At 48.4% G+C, this 23,513-nt stretch overlaps 1 protein-coding gene and 1 long non-coding RNA gene across 5 annotated transcripts in view; one reads left to right on the forward strand and one right to left on the reverse strand.

The window, feature by feature from the left end:
* Window positions 1–10,398, forward strand: part of LOC137840639 (uncharacterized) — a 28,034-nt gene extending 17,636 nt beyond the window's left edge. The window contains exon 2 of the long non-coding RNA XR_011087460.1: window positions 6,062–10,398. This is a non-coding gene — a long non-coding RNA (uncharacterized lncRNA). The remainder of the gene's footprint in view (window positions 1–6,061) is intronic.
* Window positions 10,399–22,003: 11,605 nt separating this feature from the next.
* slc7a11 (solute carrier family 7 member 11) overlaps window positions 22,004–23,513 on the reverse strand; it is a 246,158-nt gene continuing 244,648 nt past the window's right edge. For 3 of the 4 annotated variants that reach the window (XM_068651937.1, XM_068651940.1, XM_068651935.1), the window contains one exon: window positions 22,004–22,767. In XM_068651937.1, coding sequence (XP_068508038.1) covers window positions 22,631–22,767 — 137 coding nt within the window. In that variant the 3' untranslated portion in view covers window positions 22,004–22,630. Of the gene's footprint in view, window positions 22,940–23,513 lie in introns of all 4 variants that reach the window. The other variant, XM_068651936.1, reaches the window with a different exon arrangement.

Consider the following 23,513-nt stretch of genomic DNA (forward strand, 5'->3'; position numbering starts at 1 on the left):
TTAGAATTTTGTATAGTCTTATAACACAACCAATCAATTATTCCTATTAAATGTAGCATTGCAAAATCTTAAATTCACAATTTAGCTTCTTCCAATTCCTGAAAGCATGTTCTGTCATTTTTTTTTCTTCGAATTTCTCATGTGGGCTCGACACTTAACATGCACTAGTGTGGATTAGTTTCTGCTTGCAAACAGATTTCTCTCTTTTTCCTCTCATTTTTATCTTTCAAAGTCATTTCTGTTCTGCGGTGCAAATTGGATAGACCACAGTCTAGCAAATTTTTTTTTATACTAAAACTTTAGCCAATGTTCATCATTTTAACATATACGCACACACATGCACAGCTCTCGCACGCAAAAGGTAGTTCCCAGCACCAATGATTCGTCACAGGCTGGCCATTTCCTGTGGTCGATCATGAGCTGGTCCCTCCCATGCACACGAGGACAGCACATTCTAATTTTATTTATTTATCTTCTAGAAGCAAGTTGCATTTCTTTACCACTTGATTTGTATATTTTAACTTCAGTGTAACACAATTTGAGCTCTAGTCATTTGTAATTTGGGCATACAAACAGCATTGTCATACTTCTTGGATGGACAGGACTTCTAATAATCTAAAAAAAAAATTCTAATAATCTGACAATGACATGTTTTGCTGTCATATGGGCATCTATTCTTTCTTTCTCTGTATGAGCATAAGCGGTCAAAGAGGAGGAAGCTTGTCATGCTAAAAATGAGGCTTTTCCTCTGCTCCTTCCTCCACCCTTTGATTGATATTGTTTTGCAAAACGACACACTCTTGCATAGTGTCCTCGTCTCCCACAGTTCCAACAGTTGTCTAAATCTGATAGGGGTTTTGATCTGAATGGTGGCTTGCGACCTTGTTGGTATCTAACTCTCCCTCTGCCCCTTTGGGAACTTTGGAAGAAGATCGTTGTATCTTCATTTAGATCATTATCATCATCTAGATGAAATACATCAGAACTTTTTCCTTTTTTGATCACTTTTTCAGCATGTCTGGCCCATTGCATAGTTGTTGTCACACTTGCAACATCCACTTCCACCAAATGTTTCCTCACCCAGTTGCCTATTTCAGGGCGGAAATTAGTGAGGAGCGCATTTTTAAGCTGTTGTTGATAAGCACTCTCAGCTGTATCATTGAATGGGATGCCACTATGCACCCTGAATTCTTTTTCAAATCTCAATTGAATGGCGCCCTCATCACTTTTCAACTTTCTATCTTTTGTCTTTTGGATTCGTTCTCATCTCTTTGTGAAGATTTCAACCACACTCTAGCACTTCTACCACTTCAGCATGTATTGCATACAATTAAGAAATCTACTTGCCATGAACTTCTCGTTTTAAAGAAGAGCAGAGCAAGAGATTTACCGTTCTTTTTTCCCATCTTAATTTCAGTAGTTTAAGGTTTTACAATTTTTTTTCAAATTTTTTTTCTTTGAGGATCCTCAATGCAGGTTTAAATTGACCTTTCGACAGATTACTAGCCTGTTTTATTGCCGTGGATCAACGCTAGAACTGCTTCTTAGTCAATTTATCCTACCAGTCACACACTCAATCACACAAGTTATCCCTGCCTACGCGAAGTCCTCCTTTTTAAAAAAAAGGAGCTGCTTCATCCAGTGAGGGGACTCTACAACACCCCCCACCTTCCCTGGGAACTAAAGACAAAAGTCCTTGTCCCCAGCCCTGCCAACGCGAAGTCCTTCTTTTTTTAAAAAAAGGAGCTGCTTCATCCAGTGAGGGGACTCTACAACACCCCTCACCTTCCCTGGGAACTAAAGACAAAAGTCCTTGTCCCCAGCCCTGCCAACGCGAGGTTGTACTCCCTAGAACAGTGGTCGTCAAATAATGATTCACGGAGGTACTGAGATTTTAAAACAGTTTGAGAACCACTGCTCCAAAAGAGACACCTCATCCAGAGGGGGACTCTACAACACCCCCTCCTTCCACAAAACTTATTCCTGTGCACTTTTTCCTTTTTACGCGTTTCACAAGCAACAACACAATCACACAACTTCAGGCCTTTAACTTACTTGTCCCCTGGTTCGTTGCACTGCCGGGTCCCGTCAATCCACCTCTGTCAGACGAAGGCAGACCTAAGATGCTGGCCCAGCGAAGAATTCTCTTCCCAGGACTTTCTCCTCCAGGTCCTCTTAATGGACGCTGGCTTGTCGACAATGCAGCACGTCCTCCTTCGCCGGTCAGATGGTGGGGATGAGGATCCCGGGTTTCGGCACCAAAATGTTAGAGATTTGCTCACTCCAACTTATTTTGCAAGAACCAAACAGGAGACAAGCAAGTTCTTTTAGACACCTGCAGGTGGAGAGTCCATTCGTCGCTGTCTGAACAGCGATTATCGAATGAAGTCTGACTCAGGCCTCTTGCAGGACCATTTTTATTGAGAGAAACAGAGTGGGGGTGAGAGTGGGGGTCAGAGTAGACAAATGGCCGAAGCCCCTGGCTGATCAAAGCACAGCAGGGGGTCCTTCACGATGTTGTGTGAACAAAACAACTTTGATTGCTTCCTCTGCAGCTAGTCAATCAGTTCAAAAGATCTTAGCACTTTGTTCTACTACTTTTGTTAAGACAGGACAGGCGAGGGTAATTATTACAGGTTACATTCCAACATAATCCTACGATAAAGATAACCTGGAAAACCCTAACAGAAGTGATGTAGAGTTTTTGTGTGATACCAGGGCTTGTAAAACCGTAATTAAAAACTAAAGTCCCTAATCTGAAGGCCTCCCAAAATACAATTTGGGTGAAATCTGCTGATGGGCAGGTACACACGGAGAGTATCTCCAATCCAGTTGAAGTGAGAGATGATGAAACTGGAAACATGCTTCAGTCTCGATTGTCCTATCCCCAAAATGTCCCATAAACCTGCCGGGACGAGATCTGAGGACTCGGTTGGGAATTGCAATAATTCCAGTAAAGGATGGCATGCGAGCATGTAGAGTGAGAGATGTAGAGTCATATGCTGCACAAGCAAGTGAACAGATTTGCTGTTCCTATGACATCTCTCCTGAACGGAATCCTAAGCTACCAAGCAGTTTACTGAGTGAAGCTCGAAAACAATTGTCCCGACCTGAATCAGAAATGACTTGTAATCAATTACATGTCACCATGAACATTCTCACTGATCCACAAGATGAATATATTGAAAGTTTTCTCAGTGACACAGAAGTAACCTTGACAATCACTGCTCTGTACACGGATCGCAGGTCATTTGCAGCTGTTGCTGTGCTCCTGCCCGCTCCTCAGAAAGACAAATACAAGTTGTCGGCTGTACCCCACATTTCATTGTTTAAACCTCACAGTATAACATGGGCAGATGTGGATTGCCGAATTAAACTTGCCGGATCTGTCACTGATTATGAGGACAAAGGTGATGGGTGGAGCTACAGTACCAGTTGTGACATGTGGAAGCAAACAGTGTGTGAAGTGGCTTTTGGAAGGGCATGCACTTATGTGCTCCCCTGACTAGTTAATGTTTGTTTGACTGAGATGGAGGAGAGGTAATTGGCTGAGCTTCCTGAAAAACTCTGGACAAAGGGCCCATCTGATGTAGGACTTTTAACGTCCATTCCCCCAGTACAGATCAAACCAAGATCAGAGTGGCTTCCAAGAGTTAAGCAATATCCTTTAAACCATGAGGCAATAAATGGGATTGCCCCTGTTATAAATGATCTTTTGACAGGAGGAATCATTAGGAAGTGTTCGGATTCTCCTTGCAACACTCCTGTTTTTCCAGTCCAAAAAGCCAACAAAATTGATTGGTGAATGATACAAGATTTACGAGCAGTAAATGAAGCAGCGTAGACAAGTGCACCTAATGTGCCTGATCCACACACACTTCTAAACACTTGGAAGCCTAACCAGAAGTTTTTCACAGTAATTGATCTTAGCAATGCATTTTTCTCAGTGCCAATCCATCCAGACTCACAGTTTTGGTTTGCGTTTACCTTTAAAGGACAAAGTTATACGTACACCAGATTGCCACAGGGATTTGCTGATAGTCCAACTATTTTTATTCAAGCTATCATGGCCTGTTTGGCTGAATTTCAAATGTCAAACAAAAGCCAACTTCTAGTTTATGTAGATGATCTCCTGATAGCCTCTGAAACTGAAGCTGCTTGCAAGAAATATTCCACAGCTTTGTTACACCATCTCTGAAAAACAGGGAATGAAGTACCGTAATTTCCGGACTATAAACCGCGACTTTTTTCCAAAATTTTGAACCCTGCGGCTTATAGTCAGGTGCGGCTTATATAAGATTTTTTCGTGATTTTTGTGATGACTTGATCACTTTTATACACTCGTAAAAAGGCTGTGGACCACCGTTGTGCGGTATCTTGAAGAAAAAAAACAACAACAAAAATACCATTTTGAAATACTACTATGGCTGCTGCTTATTCTGGCTGTGTTGCTTGTGACTATTATGAGTTTAGTAGGAATGCACGGTTACCTGTGTCAAAGGGCTCTAAACCCTTTCTCTTACTCTGCCATGTGACTCAGAGATTACACAAAGCAGTGCACACTTCCATGTTGCGTCACAGGTAATGTTTAGAAAGATATGTTAAAGTATGTTATTAAAACTTTTAAAAGGCTTTCTGTGTACTGTCTTTCTTTGTAAAAAAACTCGTGTGCACAGTAGTCCAGGCGCGACGTGACGAACGCATGTATAATAGTTTCCGCATCCCCGGTCGAGAGGATAGGACGAATCTTAGCAATATTACGAAGGTGAAAAAACGCAATCCTGGTTATATTCTTAATGTGTTTTTGAAAGGAGAGCATTTGGTCAAATATTACCCCGAGATTAGTTACCGTATCACTCTGAGTGATAGTACGCTTATCTATAGTTATAGTGGTTTCCTTAAATAAGTGTTGATAACGAGTAGGACCGATTATCAACATCTCAATTTTATCTGGGTTAAGACGAAGGAAGTTGAGAGACATCCATTGCTTGATCTCCGCAAGGCACGCCTCGAGATTACAACAGTCCCACGGAGCTGTCATCGATAACGGCATATATAATTGGGTGTCATCCGCGTAGCATTGAAAACTAATATTATATTTATGTATTATGTCCCCAAGCGGAATCATATAAATATCAAATAAAATCGGTCCGAGTACCGATCCCTGTGGGATCCCTGGGTAGAGCTCAGAGGACGTATTGCCATGAACCACTCGGTGCGTCCTTTCTGATAGATAGGAATTGAACCAGCTGAGTGCTGACCCTGAGATAGCAACACAACTTTTAAGACGCCCTAATAAAATATCGAAGTCTACAGTGTCAAAGGCAGCACTAAGAGCGAGTAGTAACAATACAGACGACGTATTTGAATCCATAGCTGTGAGGAGATCATTAGTCACTTTAGCAAGTGCTGTCTCTGTGGAATGATTAGCTCTAAAACCAGACTGAAAAGAGTCATATCGATTATTAGCGACCATGTAATCAATAAGCTGCTGCACTACTACTTTTTCAAGAAGTTTTGCTATGAATGGGAGGTTTGAAACTGGGCTATAATTACTGAGACAGTCCGGGTCAAGATTTGCTCGCTTAAGTAGCGGTTTAATAATAGCAGTTTTAAAGGCTGTTGGCACTATCCCAGAGGAAACAGACAGATTGATTATATTTAAGACGGACCGTCCTAAAATTGGAAATAATTCTTTAAGTAGTTTGGCTGGAAGCGGGTCGAGTAAACATGTTGTTTGTTTAGCCGCACTAACCAATTTTGTAAGCATTTCAAGGTACACGCTTTTAAAATTTGAGAGGGTTATTGCATGATCCCCAGCTCTAGTAACCGGCGGAGCGATTGGAATGGTATTCTTGATCTTGTCCCTAATGGACTCAATCTTTTGAGCAAAAAATTTCATAAACTCGTCAGCTGAGTGGAAGGAGGTATCGGGGGTCGGCTGGCACAGAGTTAGCTTTGCCACTGTATCAAATAGGTATTTAGGATTGTTTTTATTGAGATTAATGACTTGCGAAAAATAACGAGTTTTTGCTAAAATAAGCGCATCTTTATATTTCAGGAGGCTGTCCTTCCATGCCTGATGGAAAACCACAAGTTTGGTTAAACGCCATCTGCGCTCATGCTTTCTACATAATTGTTTAAGCGTACGTGTTTCATCTGTGAACCACGGAGTTGGCCATCTACGGCGAGTTTTCAGACGTAGCGGTGCCACAGAGTCGATGGCTTTTAATAATGTCGCATTGAAGTCAAGTCAAGTCAAGTCAAGTCAAGTCAAGTCAAGTTTATTTGTATAGCCCTAAATCACAAACAGTCTCAAAGGGCTTCACATAGCCAAAATTGACAATTATTCTCAAAGCATCCCCTGATCATAAGCTCCCAAAAGGGCAAGGAAAAACTCAAAAAAACCCTACCAGGGGAAAATGAGAAACCTTGAGAAGGGACCACAGATGGAAGGATCCCCCTTTCAGGATCACCAGGTTATAATGGATGCAGAGAGTACACAAGTAATACATAATATGAAAATCAATGAAAAAAATGGATGTCGGAGGTGTCCTCGATTGTCCTGGCAGTGTCCTCAAGGGGGCCGAGCCGCAGCTCCCCCATCCCGAACTGGTCCCCGAGAATCCAGCCAGCCGCTATCCGCTTTTGAGCCACCTAACCCCCTCCCCAGCCGGGGAGGAGGTGGGCAGAGAGAACAGAACAAACTCCGGCCAAATCGGCCATCACAAGTTAGTTAAAGGCCATCTCATAGAAATGTGTCTTTAAACGTGTCTTAAATGTTTCTACTGAGGTAGTAGTTCTAATATCCATTGGTAGGGCATTCCAAAGCTCTGGAGCCCGAATAGAGAATGCTCTAGACCCTGCAGACATTTTCTTGGCCCTCGGTATAACTAAAAGACTAGCGTTTTGCGAACAAAGGTTACGAGACGGAACATAAGGAACGACTAGGTCGACGAGATATGAAGGCGCTAAGCCATGCAGTGCTTTATAGGTTAGTAGAAGAACCTTGAAGTCACATCTTAAATGGACCGGGAGCCAATGTAAATCGGCTAATATTGGGGTAATGTGATCAAATTTTCTTGACCGTGAGAGCAGCCTCGCAGCGGCATTTTGCACTGACTGTAGACTTTTAATACTGGATTTAGGAAGACCAGAGAATAATACATTACAGTAGTCCAGGCGCGACGTGACGAACGCATGTATAATAGTTTCCGCATCCCCGGTCGAGAGGATAGGACGAATCTTAGCAATATTACGAAGGTGAAAAAACGCAATCCTGGTTATATTCTTAATGTGTTTTTGAAAGGAGAGCGTTTGGTCAAATATTACCCCGAGATTAGTTACCGTATCACTCTGAGTGATAGTACGCTTATCTATAGTTATAGTGGTTTCCTTAAATAAATGTTGATAACGAGTAGGACCAATTATCAACATCTCAGTTTTATCCGGGTTAAGACGAAGGAAGTTGAGAGACATCCATTGTTTAATCTCCGCAAGGCACGCCTCGAGATTACAGCAGTCCTGTGGATCTGTCATCGATAACGGCATATATAATTGGGTGTCATCCGCATAGCATTGAAAACTAATATTATATTTACGTATTATGCCCCCAAGCGGAATCATATAAATATTAAATAAAATCGGTCCGAGTACCGATCCCTGTGGGACACCACAAGTAACATTATAAAGCTCAGAGGACGTATTACCATGGACCACTCGGTGCGTCCTGCCTGATAGATAGGAATTGAACCAGCTTAGTGCTGACCCTGAGATACCAACACAACTTTTAAGACGCCCTAATAAAATATCGAAGTCTACAGTGTCAAAGGCAGCACTAAGATCAAGTAGTAACAATACAGACGACGTATTTGAATCCATAGCTATGAGGAGATCATTAGTCACTTTAGCAAGTGCTGTCTCTGTAGAATGATTGGCTCTAAAACCAGACTGAAAAGAGTCATATCGATTATTATCGACCATGTAATCAATAAGCTGCTGTGCTACTACTTTTTCGAGAAGTTTTGCTATGAATGGGAGGTTTGAAACTGGCCTATAATTACTGAGACAGTCCGGGTCAAGATTTGCTCGCTTAAGTAGTGGTTTAATAATAGCGGTTTTAAAGGCCATTGGCACTATCCCAGAGGAAACAGACAGATTGATTATATTTAAGATGGACGGTCCTAAAATTGGAAATATTTCTTTAAGTAGTTTGGCTGGAAGCGGGTCGAGTAAACATGTTGTTTGTTTAGCCGTACTAACCAATTTTGTAAGCATTTCAAGGGACACGCTTTTAAAATTTGAGAGGGTTATTGCATGATCCCCAGCGCTAGTAACCGGCGGAGCGATTGGCATGGTATTCTTGATCTCGTCCCTAATGGACTCAATCTTTTGAGCAAAAAATTTCATAAACTCGTCAGCTGAGTGGAAGGAGCTATCGGGGGTCGGCTGGCGCAGAGTTAGCTTTGCCACTGTATCAAATAAGTATTTAGGATTATTTTTATTAAGATTAATGACTTGCGAAAAATAACGAGTTTTTGCTAAAATAAGCGCATCTTTATATTTCAGGAGGCTGTCCTTCCATGCCTGATGGAAAACCTCAAGTTTGGTTAAACGCCATCTGCGCTCATGCTTTCTACATAATTGTTTAAACGTACGTGTTTCATCTGTGAACCACGGAGTTGGCCATCTACGGCGAGTTTTCAGACGTAGCGGTGCCACAGAGTCGATGGCTTTTAATAATGTCGCATTGAATTCATTTGTAAGATTATCGATAGAGCCACTGTACGCGGGAAACATGGCGGTTGCCGGCGACAGTAACTCAGATAGCGCAGTTGCAGTCATGGAGTTAAAATTACGGCTGCTATAATTCTGATTGCTCTCTTGTCTTTGACAAGGAACTAAAATTTCAAATTTTATTAAAAAATGATCAGACAGAACAGTAGTGTATGGCAGTACTGTTATTTGAGGTTGCTAGTCCTCGGGATAATACCAGATCTAAGGTATTTCCATTCTTATGCGTTGCTGCCTGTACAGCTTGCGTAAAACCAAACGTATCGATTAAAGTTTGAAATGCCGAAGTCAGTGGTTCCGACGGTGAATTCATGTGGATGTTGAAATCACCCATGATAACTATATTATCTGCATTTGTCACTAGATCTGCCACAACTTCTGAAAATTCATCCAGGAAGCCAGAGTAAGCCCCGGGTGGGCGGTAAATAACAACAAGATAGAATGACGGTAACGCAGTGGATCGCACAATGAGAACTTCAAATGTTTTAAATACGTGAATTGAGCGAGGCCTAAATCTAAGCTCAGAATTTGAGATGAGGGCGACACCCCCACCCTTTTTTCGAGGACGAGCCACATGCGAGCTCACAAAATTTGGAGGTGAGGCCTCGTTAAGTGGCAGCAGTTCATTAGGTTTTAACCAGGTCTCGCAAAGACCAAAAACATTTAGATTATGTTCCGTGATAAGGTCATTAACGAGAACTGCTTTCGTATGAAGTGATCTAATATTCATAAAACCGAATTTAAGTGTAATTGGTTGATCAGGGTGCGTATCTATCGAAGGATTTTTAAACGGGATGCGAGTAAAATTGTGTTCTCTAGGCCTAATATCACCTCTCAAAAGTTTATTAGGGCGGTGGGATGAAACGACCGTGGGAATTTGTTGATGAGTATTTGTTACACATGTGAAGTTATCTAAAACAGGCACCGTTTCATCAGCAAGACCGGTCGGGACGGAGTGATTGGATTTGTCTACTACCCCAGTAGAAAGTGTGTTTATGTGTACTGCAGCACTATTTAAACTGTCGCGCTCTAGTCTACACGAGGAGCTATGTGTATGCTGAAAGTCTAGCCTAGCGCTAGTTAACTTTAACTTAACAGACTCCAAACCCATCCTCACAGGTGGTCTAATCACCTGTGCCCTGGCCTGCTCTAAAGTGACCTGTCATGAGTGGCTCAAACAGTAATCTATATTCCTAGAAAGAGTGAAGGCGCCTTCACGGTTAGGGTGAAGGCCGTCCTTCCTCAGCAGGTCGGGGTGGCCCCAGAAGGAGGACCAGTTATCTATAAAATACAGTCCCTGCTTTTTACAGAACCCAGCCATCCATCGATTAAGGGAGACTAATCTACTAAACCTCTCATCAGTGCCTCTCCCAGGCAGGGGGCCAGAGACAAATACTCGATGCCGACTCATCTTTCTGGCAAGATCACAAGTCCTCGCTATGTTTTTCTTTGTGATCTCTGACTGTCTCATCCTAACATCATTGGAGCCGACGTGTATCACTATGTCCGAGTAGCTAGTGTTGTTGGAACTACGCTGTTGACTAGGCCTATTGCGAGTCAGCTCCCTAAGATTAGCTTCTATGTCGGGTGCTCTGCCCCCAGGAATACACATTACCGTGGCTGGATTTTGAATTCATTTGTAAGAAAGCCAAATTGAGCAAATTGGCTATTTCAGAGGGCGGCTCGGTGGTGCACTGGGTAAGCACGTTCGCCTCACAGTTAGGAGGATGCGGGTTCGATTCCACCTCCGTCCCTCCCTGTGTTTGCATGTTCTCCCCGGGCCCGCGTGGGTTTTCTCCGGGCACTCCGGTTTCCTCCCACATCCCAAAACATGCTTGGTTGGCCGATTGAGCACTCCAAATTGTCCCTAGGTGTGAGTGTGAGTGTGAATGGTTGTTTGTCTCTGTGTGCCCTGCGATTGTCTGGCAACCGGTTCAGGGTGTCCCCAGCCTACTGCCCTTTGACGGCTGGGATAGGCTCCAGCACGCCCGCGACTCTCGTGGGGACTAAGCGGTTCAGAAAGTGGTGTTGGTGGTGGTGGCTATTTCAGAAGTGTGTGTCAAACTGGTAGCCCTTTGGCTTATCAGTACCCAGGAAGTAGCTCTCGGTTTAAGAAAGGTTGGTGACCCCTGTGCTAACACATACGACAAGCTAACAAAGAGTGACCGCGCTGATAAAGTGAAGCAGCTCCAAGCTGAACTGGCATCACAACAGTGATTCTTCACGCGGGGCCGTGAGTCAAAAGTAAATCATAAGTAAATATTACTTAATATTAAATATTACGAAGTTGCCATGTTAATACTGTTGATGTTATGAACCTGCAGATGTGACACAAACCATTACTTTCTGAAAGATATTGTAAATGACAAGCGCAAAATTCACTTGTTCTAAGTTTTAATAATAACAGCCAACTTTGTATTACTTACAAATCCTGTTTAAAATTTCATGAGGCAAAAATAGTTTTAAACTCATGTAAATTTAAGTTATTTCATACAGTTTGTTCAATGTTATCTGACTCCTCAGATATAAATGAAAGGCAGAATTTGTGTTTTTAGAGTTCTTCACATCTACCTTATATTTGGTTATTTGTCATTTAAAAATAAAGACAATTGGGACAATGAAATTTGTTTCATAACAGTGTGTATTTGCATGAAATATTTGTAGTTAGAAAATGTCCGAAAAATCTGTTGGCCCCCGTGCTCCTTCACTTTATGAATTCTGAACCTCCTTGTGTTAAGGATCGGACAGTACAGCCAAGTGCGTGACGACGGACTTTATTGGAAGGGGATGATGGGAACAGCCGGCGCTGGAGCGGCGATCGGGCTCGAGAGGACAAACGGTTCTGCGGGGGTTTCGAATAGTCAAGCGAGTCAAGTTTCTCCGGGACTGATGAGCGAAGCAGCATCAAGGGACAGACTGGCACTCGGTTCTGCGCTTGCGGCGCTGATATAGCGCTGTCCATGAACCCGTGGCAGGTGACGGTGATTCCACTGACAGGGGGGGCGTGGTCCCGTCGCAGGTGGCACCAGCACGTGACAGAACCCCCCCCCACAAGGGACGGCTCCCGACGTCCCCAGGAACCGAAAACAACAAAACAACAACAACAAAAAAAAAAAAGGAAGGCAATACCCCGGGCGGCCAGGTGGAGGGGTCAGCACACCGCTGAAACGTCCGACACCTCGCCAGACGCAGGCTCGACGGGCGCGGGGGCAGAAGACCCCGGTACCGGTGGGCAAGACCTCCCCGGACCCTCACCCCTGGTCCCCTCGTCCCTCCTCGGGCGCCCGCGCCGAGGACCCGGTTGGTCCGGATGACAGCGATGGAACTCCGTGATGAGCGAACGGTCGAGTATCCAGCGGCTCGGAACCCAGGAGCGGTGCGCGTCGTCATAACCCTCCCAGTCCACGAGATATTGTAGGCCCCGACCACGCCGCCGCGATCGGAGCAGGGAGCGGACAGCATAAGCCGGGCCCCCATCGACGAGCTGGGGCGGCGGCGGCGGAACGGGCGCCGGCGCCAACGCGCTCTCATGGATGGGCCACACACGGGACACGTGGAACGTGGGATGAACCTTCATGGAGTCTGGAAGGAGCAGACGGACTGCGGCCGGGCCAATCACCTTCTGGATAGGGAACGGTCCAACAAAGCGGGGCGCCAGTTTGCGGGATCCCGCTCGCAGCGGCAAATCCCGCGTCGAGAGCCACACACGCTGCCCCACTCTGTACTCCGGAGCCGGCGTCCGGTGCTTGTTCGCCTGGCGGGCGTAGCCTGAAACAGAGCGGAGAAGAGTGACCCGGCCCCTCGCCCAGGCACGATGACAACGGCGGACACAAGCCTGGGCCGACGGGCACGCCGCACCACGCTCCTGGTGGGCGAACAAGGGTTGCTGGTACCCGAAGACGCAGTGGAAAGGCGAAAGTCCCGTGGCCGAGCTGGGAAGGGAATTGTGAGCATACTCTACCCAGGGAAGCTGTTGAACCCACCCGCGCTGGTCCCCGGCGGCCATGCATCGGAGAGCCCTGCCCAGTTCCTGGTTCAGGCGCTCCGCTTGACCGTTGGACTGAGGGTGAAACCCCGAGGAGAGGCTGGCCGTGGCGCCGAGGAGTCGGCAGAACTCCATCCAGAAGGTGGACGCGAATTGAGGTCCTCGGTCTGACACGATGTCTTGTGGAAGACCGTGGTGACGAAACACCTCCCGCACCATGATGGACGCCGTCTGCTTCGCAGATGGGAGCTTAGGCAGAGGGATGAAATGCGTCATCTTGCTAAAACGGTCTACCACCGTGAGGACCACCGTGTTTCCCTCTGAGGGGGGGAGGCCTGTGACAAAGTCAATTGACAGGTGAGAACAGGGACGCTGGGGAACCGGCAAGGGTTGAAGCAGCCCGGCCGGAGGACGAGTAGACGTCTTGTAGCGGTTACAGATTGAGCAGGCTCTGACGTAATCGCTGGTGTCCACTTGCCAGGTGGGCCACCAGAAACGCTGTGCCACCACGTACCTCGTGCGTGCAGCGCCGGGATGACAGGCCAGGCGTGAGTCGTGCGCCCATTGCAGCACGGCCAATCACAGGCCTTCAGGGACGAACAGGCGACCCTCCGGGCAGTTGCTGGGGCCGGGTTGATCGCGTGATGCGGCTTCCACTTGGCGTTCGATCTCCCATGTGAGAGCTGCCACACGAACCGAGCTCGGGAGGATAGTGGGAGGCGGACCCTGTCCCTCCTCCCCACCAGGAAACAAACGCGACAGGGCGTCCGCCTTCGCGTTACGGGAACCCGGTCTGTAGGAAAGAGAGAACTCAAACCGGTCAAAGAACAGAGCCCACCGTGCTTGTCTCGCGTTCAGTCTCTTGGCCGATCTCAGATACTCCAAGTTGCGGTGGTCGGTCCAGACAATGAACGGAGTGGTGGCGCCCTCCAGCCAATGTCGCCACTCCTCCAAAGCCAACTTGACGGCGAGGAGCTCCCGATTACCGATGTCATAGTTCCTTTCTGAGGCTGACAAACGGCGAGAAAAGAAGGCGCACGGATGGAGACGATCGTCTTGGCGGCTACGTTGAGACAACACCGCCCCGACACCCACGTCCGAGGCGTCCACTTCGACCACGAACTGTCTGTCGGGATCGGGAACTCTGAGGATGGGAGCGGATGTGAACCTCCTCTTAAGCTCCTGAAATGCCTGTTCCGCCCGTTCTGTCCATTTGTATGGGGAGGCGGGGCTGGTAAGGGCGGTGAGTGGCGCGGCCACCGTGCTGTATCCACGGATAAAACGTCGATAAAAGTTCGCGAAACCTAAGAATTGTTGCAGCCGCTTGCGTGTCTCGGGAACAGGCCATGACGTGACCGCCTCCACCTTCCCAGGGTCCATTTCGATGGATCCCTCACGCACCACGTAGCCGAGGAATTTGACAGAGGAGGCGTGGAACTCGCACTTCTCTGCCTTCACGTAGAGCGAATTCTCTAGGAGGCGTCGCAGCACCGCCCGAACATGCTTGATGTGCTCAGGAAGCGAGCGGGAGAAGATGAGGATGTCCTCCAAATAAACGAACACAAATTTGTCCAGCATGTCTCGTAACACGTCATTTATCAGGGACTGGAAAACTGCTGGGGCGTTGGTGAGCCCAAACGGAACCACCAAGTACTCGTAGTGTCCGCTCGGGGTGTTGAAAGCCGTCTTCCACTCGTCTCCCTCCCGGATGCGGATCAGGTGGTAGGCGTTGCGGAGATCCAGCTTTGTGAAGATGGTGGCACCCTGAAGGCTCTCAAAGGCGGAAGAAAGAAGAGGCAGAGGGTATCGGTTCTTTACGGTGATCTCGTTTATTCCCCGGTAGTCGATACACGGGCGGAGCGTGCCCTCCTTCTTCTTCACGAAGAAAAACCCCGCTCCCGCAGGTGAAGAGGACGGCCGTATGATACCGGCTGCTAGGGACTCCCGGATGTATTCTTCCATAGCCCGGCGCTCAGGAGCGGACAGGGAGTAGACGCGTCCCTTGGGAGGGAAGGTGCCGGGTAACAGATCGATAGCACAATCGTAGGACCGGTGTGGAGGAAGAGAAGTGGGCCTGGCTTTACTAAAAACCTCCTTGAGTTTGTGATAAAACGCTGTGACATTGGGGATGTCGGGACTGTACCTGGGCGGGGCTCTGCCGAGTGGGCTGGTGGCCGCCTTCAGGCACACCCGATGGCAGCGTTCGCTCCACTGCCGAACAACCCCCACCTCCCAGTCCAGCACCGGGTTGTGCTGCCGCAACCAAGGGTGCCCCAGTATGAGCTGCTGTCCTGGGAGTGACAGAAGAAAAAACTGGATGGTCTCGTGGTGATTGCCGGAGAGCAGTAACTTAACTGGTTCCGTCACGAAAGCAACCTCGCCGATCAGACGGCCATCAATGGCACGTGCGGGAATGGACGGGCTCAGAGGGAGGAAGCCGACACCCCACTGGCGTGCCAGGCTAATGTCCATGATGTTCCCCTCCGCGCCGGAATCCACCAAGGCCGCCACGTTCTGGTCGCCCGCCGCGAGCTGGACGCGTGCCTGTAGCGTGAGCGTGCTGGGGCTGGGAGAGCCGATGCTGGTCGAGCTCACGCGGATCCCCCGACGCCGCGTGAGCTCCGGCCTTTTTAACGGGCACCCCGCTACCCGATGACCCCCCTCCCCACAGTAAAAACACAAGCCCAGTGAGGGGCGTCGACGGTGCTCCTCCGAGGGAACCCCAGCCCCTCCCAGATCCATGGGCTCGGCGGGTGGTGTGGTTGGCGGGTCCCCAGCAGACGGAGGAATGTGACCACGCGGGTTTCGCGGGGACCTCCTCTCCCGATCGCGCCGCCGCGTCCGGATCCGCCGGTCTACTCGGGCCGCCAAGTCCATCGCGCCCTTCAGGGTTCGCGGGCGATCGTAAGAAACCAGTCCATCTTTCTTGTACTCAGCGAGGCCGTTTAGGAAGGTGCTAACGAGCGCCGGCGTGTTCCATCCGCTGCTGCCGGCCAACGTCTGGAACTTAAGGGCGTACTCCACGACCGATCGGCTACCTTGATGCAGCGTCGCCAGTTCCTCAGCGGAGTCCTCAGCGGCGGATCCCAGGTCGAACAGGCAGAGCAATTCCTCCGCGAAGGCGTCGAAGGAATCGCAAGCCGGGGCCATCCTTTCATATTCGGCCAGACCCCACAGCCGCGCCTCGCCCGTGAGGTGGGTTAGGACGAACCCGACCTTGGCTGATTCCGACGAAAACGTGATTGGCTGGAGGCTGAACATTATGCGGCAGTTGGTCACGAATGCCCTCACGTGCTTGGGATCGCCGTTAAACTTCTCGATGTTGCCAAGGCGGGGCTCCGGGACGTCCACGAGCGTCCTGGCCTCGGCAAACGGGCGGTGCGGGGGTGCCGTGACAGCCAGGGACGCAGCCACCGACAGTCTCTGGAGGGCTTGGACCATCTCCTGCTGCTGTAGCTGTTGTTGCTGACCAACCTTGATCAGGTACCGGATGTCGGCAGACAGGCTGCTGACGCCGGTCTTGGCTCGCTCCAGTCGGCTCAATGCAGTCTCGTCGTTCGCTGGCTGCATAGCGTTGGTCAGTCTGTACTGTAAGGGAACGGACAGTACAGCCAAGTGCGTAGCGACAGACTTTATTGTGGAAGGGGATGATGGGAACAGCTGGCGCTGGAGCGGCGATCGGGCTGGAGAGGACAAGCGATTCTGCGGGATTTCCAATAGTCAAGCGAGTCAGTATCTCAGGGACTGATGAGCGACGCAGCATCAAGGGACAGACTGACACTCAGGTCTGCGCTGGCGGCGCTGATATAGCACTGTCCATGAGCCCGTGGCAGGTGACGGCGATTCCACTGACAGGGGGGGCGTGGTCCTGTCGCAGGTGACACATTCGTTGCAAACAGGTGGTGCATCAATGTCCTTGAGCGTCCTGCATTGTTTGAAAATGAGAATGGTCTCTAATATTAATCCCTGCTATTTGTACAAATTATTTTAGAAATGCATTTCATTTTACAACAAACTCCCCTTCATTTTCAGTGGGAACGTTTTTGATAGTACATCATAGTCTGGAGTAAAATTTGTTGTGGCAATTCTTAGGATAGAGCCGAGGTGTCCGTTAACCTAGATCAGTGACAGGGTTTTGTTGATGTTCATGTGGCTGAACGTCTGCTCATACACGTCGGTCGAGCCAAATTGTCCACTCTTTTTTCAACACACACTTTTAAACACACCTTTCTTTTCCTTGGGCCACTCATTTTAATGGAAGGGTTCCAGGGGAAGGTTTGTTGGTGGTTTTAGCGTAAAACTGTATCTGAAAGCTCAGCGCGCGAATTACGAGAATGCTGACGTCACAGCCCACACTCGAAATTCGGCACTGATAGTAATAGAGCGCGGAGTGCGGCGAGTCCATACTACTGAGTACGTACATGCACTTGTGAGTGTGCACCGAGCTTTCTGACACTGCTTCCGGAAGTAAATGCGCGGGCGTCATTGCAGGGAAAATGACATAAAAAATGTCTAATAATACAATTTATTCAGGTTTGGCGGGCCGGATTAAATGGGCCCCAACCCTAACCCTAACCCTAACCCATAGCTCATGACCATAGGTGAGGGTAGGAGCGTAGATCGACCAGTAAATTGAGAGCTTTGCCTTTTGGCTCAGCTCTCTCTTTACCACGACGGACCGGTACAGAGTCCGCATTACAGCCAACGCTGCACCGATCCAAATGTTGATCTCGTGCTCCATCCTGCCCTCACTCGTGAACAAGACCCCAAGGTACTTGAACTCCTCCACTTGGGGCAGGATCTCATCCCCGATCCGGATAGGGCATTCCACCCTTTTACGACGAGGACCATGGACTCGGATTTGGAGGAGCTGACCCTCGTCCCGACCGCTTCACACTCGGCTGCGAACCACTCCAGTGAGAGCTGGGGATCACGGCTTGAAGAAGCCAACACACCACGTCATCTGCAAAAAGCCTCAAAAGTCTGTCCATAACATTTATGAACAGAATCGGTGACAAGGGGCAGCCTTGGCGGAGTCCAACCCTCACTGGGAACAAATCCGACTTACTGCCGGAAATGCGGCCCAAACTCTGGCATCGGTGATACAGGGACCGAATCGCCCTTATCAGTTGGCTCGGCACCCCATACTCCCAAAACACCCTCCACGGAACTTCCCGAGGGACACGGTCGAACGCCTTCTCCAAGTCCACAAAACACATGTGGACTGGTTGGGCGAACTCCCAACCCCTCGAGGATCCTGTCGAGGGTGTAGAGCTGGTCCACTGTTCCACGGCCAGGACGAAAGCCGCACTGCTCCTCCTGAATCCGAGGTTCGACCTCCCGACGGACCCTCCTCTCCAGCACCCCTCAATAGACCTTACCAGGGAGGTTGAAGAGTGTGATTCCCCTGTAATTTGAACACACCCTCCGGTCCCCCATCTTAAAGAGGGGTACCACCACCCATCTGTCAATCCAGAGGCACCGTCCCCGACATTTACCCAATGTTGTAGAGGCGTGTCAGCCAGGACAGCCCCACAACATCCAGAGCCTTTAAGAACTCGGGGCGAATCTCATCCACCCATGGGGCCTTGCCCCCGAGGAGTTTTTTAACTACCTCAGTGACTTCAACCCCAGAGATTGGAAAGTCAGCCTCAGAGTCTCCAGGCCCTGCTTCCACAATGGAAGGCGTGTAGGTGGAATTGAGGAGGTCTTTGAAGTGGTCTCCCCAATGACTCACGACGTCCCGAGTCGAGGTCAGCAGCACGCTATCTCCACTGTAAACAGTGTTGACGGTGCACTGCTTCCTCTGTTGAGACGCCGGATGGTGTACTAAAATTTCTTTGAAGCCGTCCGGAAGTCATTCTCCATGGCCTCGCCAAACTCCTGTCACGTCGGGGTTTTTGTCTTAGCAACCGCCGAAGCCGCGTACCGCTTGGTCATCCAGTATCTGTCAGCTGCCTCCGGAGTCCCGCAGGCAAAAACGGCCCAATAGAACTCCTTCTTCAGCTTGACGGCATCCCTTACCGCCGGTGTCCACCAGAGGGTTCGGGGATTGCCGCCACAACAGGCACCAACGACCTTACGGCCAAAGCTCCGGTCGGCTGCTTCAACAATGGCGGCGCGGAACATGGTCCATTCGGACTCAATGTTCCCCGCCTCCTCTGGGATGTGGCAAAAGCTCTGCCGGAGGTGGGAGTTGAAGCTCTTACTGACAGGGGATTCTGCCAGACATTTCCAGCAGATCCTCACAGTACGTTTGGGTCTGCCAGGTCGGACCGGCATCTTGCCCCACCATCGGCGCCAACCCACCACCAGGTAGTGATCAGTTGACAGCTCTAACCCTCTCTTCACCTGAGAGTCGAAAACATGCGGCCACAAATCCGATGACACGACTACAAAGTCGATCATTAAACTGCGGCCTCGGGTGAACTGGTGCCAAATGCACACATGGACACCTTTATGCTTGAACATGGTGTTCATTATGGACAATCCGTGTCGAGCACCGAATTACAATAATAGAACTCCACTCGGGTTCTGATTGGGGGGGGCTGTTCCTCCCAATCACGCCCTTCCAGGTCTCACTGTCATTGCCCACGTTAGCAGTGAAGTCACCCAGTAGAACGTTTCTTCTTCCAAGGACTCCAAAAAGGGTGGGTACTCTGAGCTGCCGTTTGTTGCATAGACACAAACAACAGTCAGGACCCGTCCCCCCCACCCGAAGGCGGAGGGAGGATACGCTCTCGTTCACCGGGGTGAACCCCAATGTTCAGGCGCCCAGCCGGGGGACAACAAGTATGCTCGACGCCTCTCACCGTGGGTAACTCCAGATTGAGAGTCCAGCCCCTCTCAAGAGGGCTTGTACAAGAGCCCAAACTGTGTGTGGAGGCAAGTCCGTCTATGTCTAGTCTGAACTTTTCTGCCTCGCATACCAGCTCGGGCTCCTTTCCACCCAGATAGGTGACATTCCATGTCCTAAGAGCCAGCTTCTGCAGCCGGGGATCGGACCGCCAAGGTCCCGGCCTATAGCTGCCGCCCAGCTCACTTTGCACTTGACCTCTTTGGCCCCTCCCAAAGGTGGTGAGCCCACGTCTCCTTTTCTCACCTCTAGGCCTGATCCAGAGGGGGTCCCTGGTGACCTGCGTCCGGGCGAGGGAAAACGAGGTCAATTTATTGTACTCATAAGGGGTTCTTGTGAGCCGTGCTTTGTCTGGACCCTCACCTAGGACCCTTTTGCCATGGTTGACCCTACCAGGGGTATGAAGCCCCAGACAACATGACTCCTAGGATAATTAGGACACGCAAACCCCTTCACCACGATAAGGTGACGACTCACGGAGGGGTCTATCCGCAATAATTGTTTTTAAAAAAAAATCTACTATGGACCGAGGCCGCAATAGGTGAACCGCGAAGTTGCGAGGGATTACTGTATATATACTTTATACACGCACGCACCCATGCACACACACACGCAACCGTTCTTTTAAATGAGCTCTATCAAAATGGGAGTACATTCTGACGCACACTTTTTCTATGTAATATAAGGCACATATATAATAACAATTTTGAATTTAGTATTGCCATTATTAATTTGCAAGTGGGATGGCAAAAGCAAATGAAAAAACATTTGATTTTGCTTTGGCTTTTACTACTACCATTATTGTTTGTTGATGTTTAATGCCTCAAATAAAAAAGCACAATTACTCATATATCATCATGAAGTGCTTTGAGCGGCTGGTCATGGAGCACATCAAGTCCGTTCTCCCCCCCACCATTGACCCTTTCCAGTTTGCGTACCGTGCCAAGCAGTCCTCTGAGGATGCCATCTGCTCTGCCCTCCACTCGGCCCTCACCCATCTGGAGAGAAAGGACTCATATGTGAGGTTGCTGTTTGTGGACTTCAGCTCTGCCTTCAACACCATTGTGCCGCAGCGACTCATCTGCAAACTCGACGAGCTGGGCCTCAGTACCTCCCTCTGCAACTGGATACTGGACTTCCTCTGTCAGAGGCCTCAGGTGGTGCGTGTTGGCGACAAAATCTCCGCCAGCATCACGCTGAGCACGGGGGCCCCCCAGGGCTGCGTGCTCAGTCCATTACTCTTCACCCTGCTGACGCATGACTGCACTGCGACCTACAGCGACAACCGCATAGTGAAGTTTGCTGACGACACGACTCTGGTGGGTCTCATCACAAAGGGCGACGAGACTCGGTACAGGTCGGAGGTTGACCTTCTGACCACGTGGTGCAGGGACAACAACCTCCTGCTGAACGTTAATAAGACCAAGGAAATCATTGTTGACTTCCGGAAGGGTCACACAACACACCTGCCGCTGATCATCGATGGTGCTGTGGTGGAGAGGGTGAGCTGCACCAAGTTCCTGGGGGTGCACATCAGTGAGGACCTCTCCTGGTCCGCAAACACCTCGTCACTGGCAAAGAAAGCTCAGCGCCGCCTGTACTTCCTGCGGAAGCTCAGGCGTGCATGTGCTCCTCAGGCAGTCCTGTCTACATTCTACCGAGGCACTATTGAGAGCGTCATCACCAGTTGCATCGCTGTCTGGGGTGGTAACTGCACTGAACAGAACTTGAAGGCCCTGCAGCGCATAGTGAATACGGCTGGTAAGATTATTGGTGCTTCGCTCCCCTCCCTGAAGGACATTTACACCTCCCATCTCGCCCGCAAGGCAACCTCGATTGCCAGAGATGTGAGTCACCTGGCTCACTCTTTGTTTGACCTTCTGCCCTCTGGGAAGAGGTACAGGAGCCTGCGCTCCCGCACCACCAGACTTGCCAACAGCTTCTTTCCCCAGGCTGTTAGGGCCCTGAACTCGCTACCCCCTTCTGCGTAGCGTGTGGCACTGTTGCGCTATTTTCGGGAATGTCTGCTGTACGCGCACTTGCTCCTTTTTTTTCTGCTCCTCTTATTTATTTATTTATTGTTGTGTTATTTATTCATTATTTATTCAGCACGCTTTTGTTATACTTGTTACTTGTTTGTCTGTTGAGAGCCATGTCTTGTCACCGTGGGATAGGGGGGAACGAAATTTCGGTTTCTTTGTGTGTCTTTGGCATGTGGAGAAATTGACAATAAAGCTGACTTTGACTTTGACTTTGACTTTGATATTGTGTGCTTTACTGTATTTAAACTTCAACCACAAAAATATTTTGGCAGAAAATTGTAAAAAAAAAAATGTTTACTTCATATGGATAACAAAATCAAAAACAGCTCCATGAAAAATGAAAAGGCTTTATTTCATTGTTTCCAGCACACTTCTTTCCAAACAATATATAATAGATTAGAGGGGTATTCCAGAAAGCGGGTTATGTGAAAACTCCGAGTTAAATTAACCGTGAAATAAGAGAAACTCTGAGTTATGCGTTCCAGAAAGAGAGGGATTTTAAACTCTGGGTCAGTTACTGTGGTAATTTACTCTATGAACATAACATGCTTGCTGGCAGGTTTAATATAAGAGACCCAGACTTTCAATCTGTCTCCTCCCACACAAAGAAAGCAGTTGGATCTTGGATTGGTAGTTCATTCAAAATCCGATCGACATGGAAGCCGTAATAATTCTAAACGCTTTACGTCGCGAGAGAATCTTCCGACCCAGATTAAATGTTTTATCATTTCTTTTACCTTTTACAGCGTATCGTTTTTGTAGATGAAAAAACATGGAGTGGGAAGGAAAACAACAACCCCAGACTGAGCTTCAGTAAGGGGAGCACAGAATGGATTTGTGGAAAAAAACTCAGCGATGAGGCATACATGAATACATGATACAGAGACTAGCACATGTGGTAGTGGGTCATGGGTAAGAACGTTCCAGCCCAGATGCCTGAGCAGGAGTCTGCAGCTATCTCTTTTGGAGCTTCACTGCACTAGAGAAAGGAATGGGGGAACACTTCATCTCATTGCCATGTAGACAGCCTCGTGAGTCCCCACAATGTCTCAAAGCACAGGAGAAGGAGGGGTAATGGACATAAGAGGGTGCTGAAAAGCAAGAAAGATTGAGTGAGAGGCGCAGAAGAAAAAGTGTTTGCCTCAGAAGAGAGCCAAAGAAGAAAATATAGAGTAGCTGTTTTTTTGTAGAATTATTATTATTATAGTTATTTCTCTGCAGGGACCACTTCCAGCAGAATCTGTAAGCTTCTGTTGATAGAATCTACAAACAGAAAAAAAAGTGTTTATGAGCTACATATTACATTAATAACGATGATGGTAATTGCTGTCCACAAACCAAACAATATTAAAAATTTAGTCCTTTATCTTGTTAAAAATAAAAGGAAACTGACCTAAATGGTATTATATTTTGGTCTTAAATGATTTGTATAGTAGAACCTGGGATTGTCAGGAACGATGGCTGCAGCTCGAAGTGAAGCTCTATCTTCATAACAAAATGCTATGTCCAATAATGCGTTGACACTGGTGGTGTACTAATTACAGCTTTACTTTTTATATCGCACACACCAACAATCAACACTTTACGGTAGTGTGCCATAAAAACATCAATGATGCCATCAATTGATCAACGTCAACTCAGTTGTCGTCATATTCCCATTCTTCCCCAGCCATTCCCAATCCGTAGAGCCAACTTCTGAAACAGGGGTTATGACTGCCAAACTCCCTGCTGTTGGCTCATACTTTTGACCCCTCCCACAGGGTATGAGCCTATCCCTGAGCATTTTGTCAGTGTCAAGATTATTTCACTGTTATGTGGTTGTAGAGTTGTGATTTCA

Source organism: Syngnathus scovelli, chromosome 1 (assembly GCF_024217435.2).
Source record: "Syngnathus scovelli strain Florida chromosome 1, RoL_Ssco_1.2, whole genome shotgun sequence".
In the NCBI taxonomy this organism is placed as follows: Eukaryota; Metazoa; Chordata; class Actinopteri; order Syngnathiformes; family Syngnathidae; genus Syngnathus; species Syngnathus scovelli.